Source organism: Mus pahari, chromosome 1 (genome assembly GCF_900095145.1).
Source record: "Mus pahari chromosome 1, PAHARI_EIJ_v1.1, whole genome shotgun sequence".
In the NCBI taxonomy this organism is placed as follows: domain Eukaryota; kingdom Metazoa; phylum Chordata; class Mammalia; order Rodentia; family Muridae; genus Mus; species Mus pahari.
This window is the reverse complement of record NC_034590.1, coordinates 18,441,563-18,450,194: the sequence shown is the minus strand read 5'-3', so window position 1 is coordinate 18,450,194 and position 8,632 is coordinate 18,441,563. Positions and strand designations below refer to the sequence as shown.

The following is an 8,632-nucleotide window of genomic DNA, read 5'->3' as shown; positions in this document are numbered from 1 at the left end:
AAAAAAAAGTATTTCTGAAGATTGAAAAAAGATAGGTGAAGTTAATTTGGGAAATGTAATTTATTTAATCCAATTAAATCATCTCAACATGCAATCCATACCAAATTTATCCAGGTATTTGATAAGTCTTGTATTTCCAATTCCAATGCCCAATTTTCAGTGATTTAATTGGCATGTAATCTCACCAAGGCATTCTGCTATTTAAGTTACTTGAAAGGAATACAACTGAATGTGTTTCCTTTCTTAGACACATGAACTGCAGTACCAGGTTTAAATAGTCGGATTGGCCCAAAGCTGTGTCTACTTACCTGACTTGCTGTAGGCCTCCCCAAAGATGAGCTGGGGGGACATAGGTGGCTGAATAAGAGACGGATAAATTTGGGTGGATAGGTGGGTTATTAAGTGGATGGGATGAGGTGACAAATACATAGATGGATAAATTGTAGAGATGGATGGATAGCTGTATGTGTGTGGGTGGCCGAACTGACAAATTTAAAGATAAATGTCTAGGGCTGGAGGGAAACTCATCAGTAAGAGCATTTGTTGCTCTTCCAAAGGACCCAGGTTCAATTCCCAGCACCCACATGACGGTTTACAAGCACCTGTAATTCCAGTCCTAGGGAATCCGATGCTTTCTTCTGACTTCCTTGGGCACCAGGCATAGACATGACGCCCAGACATATATGCAGGCAGAACACCCACGCACATAAAAAAATTAAAGATCAATATCTAAATGAATGATGGTAGATCAATGATTGGGTCTGTAATTAGGTGGATTAGTTCAAAGATGGACAGGTGGAGGTGGATGGATGGATAGTAGAAGAGTGGATATGTGAATGGATGGATGATGTATATGGATAGATAGATGGAAGACTTGTGTGTAAATGGATGAATGAAGCGGTAGGTGTGTACATGGGTGGATATGTAAGGTGAGTAGATAGTGTGAATGGTGAATGGATGTATGGATGGATGAGAATATGTGGTTATCGGATGCATGGGTTGATGAATAGATGATTAGATAGGTGGGTGGGTTCATTGGTTAAAAATAATTGGGTGAATGGATGGATGGATGGATGGATGGATGGATGGATGGATGGATGGGAGGATAGATGAGTGGGTAAGTCAGTGAATAAATAGATGGATGGATTTATTGATAGGTGCTTGAGTGAATGAATGGTTGAATGGGCTTGGTAGGTATAGTGGTGGATAGATGAATGGGCACATGAGTAGAGAGATGCATCAAGGTAGGTAGATGAGTAGGTGGATAAATGGATGCATTTGTGGATAGTTGCATATATAGATCAGTGAGTGGATGGGTGGGTGGATGGATGGACGGGTGAATGGATGGATGGATGGACAAGTAGATGGGTGAATGGATGAATGGGTGAGTGGGTAGATGTGTGGGTGGGTGGGTGGGTAGATGGGTGAATGGATGAATGGATGGAATGGTAGATGAGTGAGTGAATGAGTGGGTGGGTGCTTGTGTGGATGTAATGTGTGATACTGATGGATGGACAGATGGGTAGGAGTGGGTGGATGAGTGGATTCATAGATGGACAGATGTGTGAGTAGATGAATGCGTGGATGGTAGGAGGGTGAAGATGAGTGGGAGGAATAGATGAGCAGGTGAATGGGCGTGTGTGTGTGTGTGTGTGTGAGTGGGTGGATTTGTGAATGGATGAATGAATGATTAGATGGGTGGAAATTAGTCAGCTTCCATTAATATAAGAAAATACTGGAGGCAGGAAGTTAAAAAAAATTTTAAAAAAGGTTGGTTTGAGCTCCCAGATCTGGAAGGATCAGGTCTAAACAGACTCATGCATGTGGTTTCATGCCTGCATCTCTCACTTCAGGTGTGTGTGCAGAGCTCTTTGTCCTTGTTCATGTGTCTTCCTCTCCCAAAGCCACCTGGATGGGAGGGGGAACCTCCACCTTGGTGACCTAATCACTTCCCAAAGGCCCCACCCCTCTACACGTCCTAGTGTGGTTGTGGTTGGATTAAGTTCCCAGCCTCCTAATACCAGCAACAAAAGACTTTGGGGCTTGAACTCTTCAAGAGAAGAAATTGTATTCACACCAAGGCAGATTGCGCGTTGGGGGTGCTCCTCCAACCAGGTGGCTTTGTGGGGCCCCTTCCTCTGCTACCGTCTTCCCTGTGCCCAGATGCCCCGTGACTCTGACTGTGACTCTGTCTGCGGCATGGTGGCCTCCATCAGTGACCCTCCCATCGGTCACTGCCTGAGATGTTCCTCTGTGTCCCTCAGGCGTCCCAACGGAGCCCTCTTGTAAGCTCTGAATCTGCTCACTGCCTTTGACTTGCTCAAAGGCTCAATTAGTCCCCACATTAATACCCTGTCACTTGGCAGTGGGTGACTCTGTCCATCACTTCCTTGGGAAGCTAGAGCTGATAGCCATGAGGCAGGCCTGCCCTTATGAGGTAGGTAATAAATAAAGCTTTTAGAAAACAGTGTCTCTGCCTCTGCGTGTCCCACTGCCTCTGTGTGTCCCTCTCTCTGCTTCTGTCCCTGTGTCTCTATGTGCTCCTAGCACACTGTCTCTATCTCACTGTCTATGTATCTCTATCTCTGGACCCTGCTCTTCCCCAGCATGGCCAGTGCTCAGCACTGGCACCGGCACCGGGAAAGGAGCTGCTCTCCGCAAAACTTGCAAAATAAAGAGAAGAAAGGAATGTGTGAGCCGCTGCCCTGAGGCGGGCAGCCAGGCTGGGCTGCGGTGGCCACTCGGGGTACAGCCGGAAGTCCCCACTGCTGGCCCTGGACTCTGGTCGTGTGGAGCCTCCACCCTCGCCCTGGGAGGGCACCAGCCTCTCCCTCCCTGCCGCCGGCAGGAGGCGTGGGCAGCAGCTGGGAGAACCGGCTGTGCCCCTCCCCTGGGCCGGCTGGTAGGCACCTGGCACTGGCGGGCGCGGCAGACGCTGTGCACCTGGCCCCGACGCCCGGCTACCTCCTGCCCTGCCCGCCATGGACGGGCCGCAGCCCCGCGCCCTGTGGAGCTCGTTTGAGAAAGATGTTTCCGAAATGAGGTGAGGTGGCCTGCTTGCCAGGGCCTGGGGAGGGTGGGGACAGGTCCTGACCAGAGAGGGACTTTGATTGGATTCAGTGACTTGGGATGCCTCTCTCGTACTCCGGTTCTTCTGCGTTGGGGTGAGGGGCAGGGCTTTTGCTCATCCAAATTGGGTAAGGGGACCCAGGTACCTGGTTCAGAGAACCTGCAAAAGGCTAAGGTTGCTGAATAAGCTGAATCTCTTGTGTGCCAGCTCCTCTTGGGAGACACCAGACAGCATGGGATGCTCAGAGACTGGAAAGTGGCTCTTGGCCACCAAGGGAGCGGGGAGAGAGCCGAGGGCTGACCTCTCTCCTCACGTAGCCAATGTGCATAGTTCCTTTGTTTCTGGAGACAAGTCAGAAACTCAAGAGTACCCACTAACCAGATGGAGAAACTGAGGCTGGGTAGCAAAGTGTCCTGATCAGAAAGCCCCTCCTCCTGGCATCTTTGGGACCTTTCCATACCCCACTCATTGGCTTCTCTTCCCAGCTGAACAAGCAGAAACCCAGAAAGGGTCTGTAGCTCTCCCCTGTCTCACAGTTAGCTGCTGACCTCATCATCGCTCTCTCCCTGCCATCCCATGACCCGCTGGTACCCTGAGCTGGAAGGAGGGGGACGGCTAAGCCCTGTCCCCACCCCGGTTGCTTCACTCTAATACAGTACTGTTCCAAACCCTCCCTTCCCCTGCCTCAGCCAAGAGCCAGGGTGTGGAGAGGAACCCTGACTCCAGGGACCCATTGCTGTGTGACCTCCTCAAGCTTCTCTGGGCCTCTCTGCAACTCTCACTCGACCTGACACCCTCCTCTGAGCTTCTGCTCAGGTGTGCCACCAAGTCCCTGGGATGGCCTCTGTAAGTGACAGTCACTTGCTCTCTCTGCACCTCAGTGTTGCCACCCTGGAGGTAGGCTTAACTTCTTCCTCCGGTGGCCCCCACAGCCCTGCTCGCCACCTTCCCCTGTGTCTCCACAGCCTGTCAGTCCCCACACCAAGACTTGCCTATGCCAAACCTTCCCATGGCCTGTCATCCCCCTCGAGAGCCACTCCCCAGCCTCCGTGACCCCAGAGATCCCAGAGCTGCCTCACCCATCCTGACAGCTATGCTGTGACTCCCTAGCATCCAGGCCCCTCCAGGCCCCACCCCGGGCTCTCTCCTCACCGACATTCCATTCACCCCATGACTTCAGGTTCCCTGGTCACACCCCACACTTCCCTACCACAGTACCTTTGCACATCTAGTTTTTAATTCTGTAGCGACTTTGGAAAGGCTCATCTCTAAACCCCACGCACCACTGTCACCTGCCATAGTATCTTCTATGGCTCCAGGCACCCAGAGCAGTGGCCTCCAAAGCTGTTTTAAGTTTTAGAAGGGTTTTGTTCTGGAGGAGCTTCCTGAGCCAAAATAAATAATAGAAGTCAGAACAGGATGGATCTGGTTTGAAGTGCAGCAGGTCTGGGCCCCCTCATCTGCTCCCCACAGCCCTCTTTTAGTGCCCTTGAGCAATCTGAGCCCCTTGTGTCTCTCCTCACCCTCCAGCGTGGCTTCCTTGTGCTTCCTCCTCTGCCGGTGCAAACTGCCCACCTTTGAGCCTGTGAGCTTCACCCTTCCCCTTCCCTGGCAACTTCCGCCCTCTCTTTTATTGACCAAATGCTTCTTGGGGCTAAAGATGTCAATGTGAACCTCAAACCTCAGCTGTTTAGGGTTCCTGGGTGAGATTGGGAGTGACGGCCCACAGAGCCCAGATTGCTATGGTCCCTCTTCAGATCTCGCCTGTCCTGGGCTCCATGACAGCCTGACATTGACAGGGACAGGCAAAGGACACTCGCCAGGAATGAATGAAGAGTGAGATTAGGAAACCTTTGATCTTGGGGTGAGTCAGGTCTGCAGGAGGGGCGAGGCGTGGTGGGCAGAGGGCATCAGCAGAATCCCATAGGGCAAAGGACAGCATCTCATCCTACCACACCCCGGAGGCAACAAATGATTCCATTTTTAAGCCTCCTAAACAAGAACAGGTGAGCCATTATCTGTTCTAGATTATGGGTCATGTGATGCAAACTGTCCAGGATTTAATTTGGGCTAAAGGACTGTCAGCAGATTCAGCCCTTGGAATGTTCTAGATAATGGGGTTGGTTATGTGGCTGCATGCTTTATGTGAAGGCATCTCTCACAGCCTCACATGGATCTGGAGGACTCTGAGGGGCAGAATAAGCCTGGGGCCATGGCTCAGTGCTGAGGGCACGAAGCCCTGTACCCCAGCAGCCAGGTACCCCAGCATTCAGGAGATACAGGTGGGATGGAGAACATGGTCACCCTTGGCTACATAGTGAGGTCAAGGCTAGACTACGTTACATGAGGACCTTGTCTTTAAAAAACGAAAACAAGGTGGCCTGGCTGGGTGGTGGTGGTGGTCGAAAAAGAGAAAGAGAAGAGAAAGAGAAAGAGAAAGAGAAAGAGAAAGAGAAAGAGAAAGAGAAAGAGGAAGAGGAAGAGAAGAGGAAGAGGAAGAGAAGAGGAAGAGATGTCATCCAGATGTAATTAGTGTGAAGTCAAGATCTCAGGCACAGAAAGCAAAATGCCTCCCGCCCTAGACTTGGGTATGAAGAAGTTGGGGAGGAATGTAGGCCTCTCTCTCTGGCCAGGAGGCTCAATGAGTACTCCACTGGGGAATTCCATATATCTTATAGAGAACGTCTGAGAACCAGAGAAGCCACCTACTTGTTTGCCTGGGAGTAGAGAAAGCTTCCTGCCCTGTCATCTCTGTTGGCTGCTTTTTTTCTGGTGCTGGATATTGAAGCGTTGAGTCTCTCACACTGTGCTACACAAGTATCCAACCTCTGAGCCACATCCCCAGCCTCTCATTGGGGGATTCTAGGCACAGCGCTACTTCTGAGCCACACCCCCAGCCTCTCATTGGGGGATTCTAGGCACAACTCTACCTCTGAGTCACGCCCCCAGCCTCTCATTGGGGGATTCTAGGCATGGCTTTACCTCTGAGCCACGCCCCCAGCCTCTCATTGGTGGTCTCTAGTTAGGGGCTCTACTGCTGAGCCCCGGCCCTAGCCTTCTCTGTACAAAATTTGTACCACGTCTGTTTATTTGTGTTCTTGTATGGGCTTGTGAAGGTCACACCTATGTGAAGGTCAGAGGATGTCGTTCTGGAGTCGGTTCTCTCTGTCATGCTGGTCCCAGGGATGGAACTCAGGTCATCAGATCACACAGCAAGGGCCTTATCTCCATACCCTCTCCACTGTCTTCTCCCTTCTTAGTTTGGAACATTGTCTTGTTAAGTTATTCAGGTAGGCCTTGAACATGGGGCCCTCTTACCCCTACCTCTAGAATGGTTGGAATGTCAGGCCTTCCGGGCAGTTTTTTAATCTCCGATTTTCATCTCAACATTGGAGAGATCTCACAGACCTTTCAACACGGAGCTGGGTTCTCTTGAAGAGCTATTAGGAAGGTTTTAAGCGGTACCTACCTGGGGGTTGGTCGAGTGGGCAAGTAGAGGCCCCTTGGTGAGAAGGGTAAGGAGGGCCCAGAGAGCTTTATGGTCCCTCAGGGGCTGCTGATTGGTCAGAGGCTAGGGAGGGGGACATGATAGGAGGAGATGTGGGATCCTGGTAGCAACAAGATCTGAACCAGAAGTCTCCGGAAGGGACCAGGGCCTAGGAACTAAGAACTAGGTGCTCTGAGCTCTGACCAGGCCCCAGGGACAGATGGCCCAGAGGAGCTGCAACTGCCGTTAAGTGGGTGACACCCGGGGAGATGGCTGCCCCATTATGGAAGGGTCTGTTCTGAAGGGGGGTTGGGGGAAGGCAGAAGGAGCCATTTGTTTTTGTTTTTGCTTTTTTCAAAGACTGATTTATTGATTGATTTTATGTGTTTCTGTACGTGTGTGTTTGTGTGTGTGTGTATGTGTGCATACACAAGAATGTGGGTGCCTACATAGGTCGGAAGACTCAGATTCCCCAGTCTGTAGCTATAGGCAGTTGTGAGCTGCCCAGTGTGGATGCCCAGAGCTAACCCTGAATCCTCCAGGTGAGCAGTATGCACTTTCAAGCACTGAGCCATCTCTCCAAACCCAGGCTGGCCTTGAACTTACAGCAATCCTCCTGACTCAACCTCCCAAGTACTGGGAAATAACAACAGTGAGCTGCCATTCTGTTGTTGTTTAGATTTATTTACTTATTTTATGTATGTGAGTACACTGTAGCTGTACAGATGGTTGTGAGCCACTATGTGGTTGCTGGGAATTGAACTCAGGACCTTCGGAAGAGAAGTCAGTGCTCTTAACCACTGAGCCGTCTCTCCAGCCCGTGAGCTGCCATTCTTAGCTAGCCTTTCCTACTTCCTCTTCTCGATGCCAGTAAATCCTCTTGAATCCAGAAATGGGGGGCAAGAGGAGAGGGAGGAGCTAGGGGCTGCCTCAGAGCACACCTCAACCAGACCTGCTCTCAGGCTCACTCCGCCTGTGCAGTGTCCACTGGACCCTCTTTCCCCCCCCCTTTTTTTTCTTTCTTTTTCTTTTGTATGTATTTCTGAATATGATGTAGGCACTGTGTGCACATGTGTGCTGCCATGCTCACCTGTGCCTGTAAAGACTGGAGATTGGCATCTTCCTCTATTACTTTTCACATTTTTATTTAAGCATGTGTGTGTGTGCACATGCGTGTGTGTGTGTATGTGTGTGTGTGTGTGTGTGCATGAGCACAAGCACCATGGTTTGTACAGGTGACAGAGGATGCCAGAGGAGGGCACCTGATCGCTTGTAGCTGAGTTATAAGAGGTAGCATATGCCCGACATGGGTTCTGAAATCCAAGTCTGTGTCCTTTTGCAAGATCACCAAGTGCTTTTTATTGCTTAGCCATCTCTCTAACTCCTCTATTTTATTTTTTGAGACAGAGTTATAGAAACTGGAGCTCCCCATGTTACTAGATTGGTGGTCAGAGAGTATCCGGGGTCTGCTTTTCTCTGCCTAACACAGCACTGAGATTCGGATACACACCACAGCTCTGAGATACAGACACACACCACAGCTCTGAGATACACACACACACCACAGCTCTGAGATACACACACACACACCGCAGCTCTGAGATACACACACACACCACAGCACTGAGATACACACACACACCACAGTACTGATAGAGACACACACCACAGCTCTGAGATACACACACACACCACAGCACTGATAGAGACACACACCACAGCTCTGAGATACACACACACACCACAGCTCTGAAATACACACACACACCACAGCTCTAAGATACAGACATACACCGCAGCTCTGAGATACACACACACACCACAGCTCTAAGATACAGACACACACCACAGCTCTGAGATATGGACACACACACACCACAGCTCTGAGATACACACACACACCACAGCTCTGAGATACACACACACACCACAGTACTGAGACACAGACACACACCACAGCTCTGAGATACACACACACACCGCAGCTCTGAGATACAGACACACACCACAGCTCTGAGATACAGACACACACCACAGCTCTGAGATACACACACACACCGCAGCTCTGAGATACA

The 8,632-nt window shown here is 50.5% G+C and overlaps 1 protein-coding gene across 1 annotated transcript in view; it reads left to right on the top strand.

Moving 5' to 3' along the window:
* Positions 1-2,822: 2,822 nt before the first annotated feature.
* Positions 2,823-8,632, top strand: part of Sult2b1 (sulfotransferase family 2B member 1) — a 28,606-nt gene continuing 22,796 nt past the window's right edge. Inside the window, exon 1 of the mRNA XM_021190995.2 lies at positions 2,823-3,043. Coding sequence (XP_021046654.1) covers positions 2,982-3,043 — 62 coding nt within the window. The 5' untranslated portion in view covers positions 2,823-2,981. The remainder of the gene's footprint in view (positions 3,044-8,632) is intronic.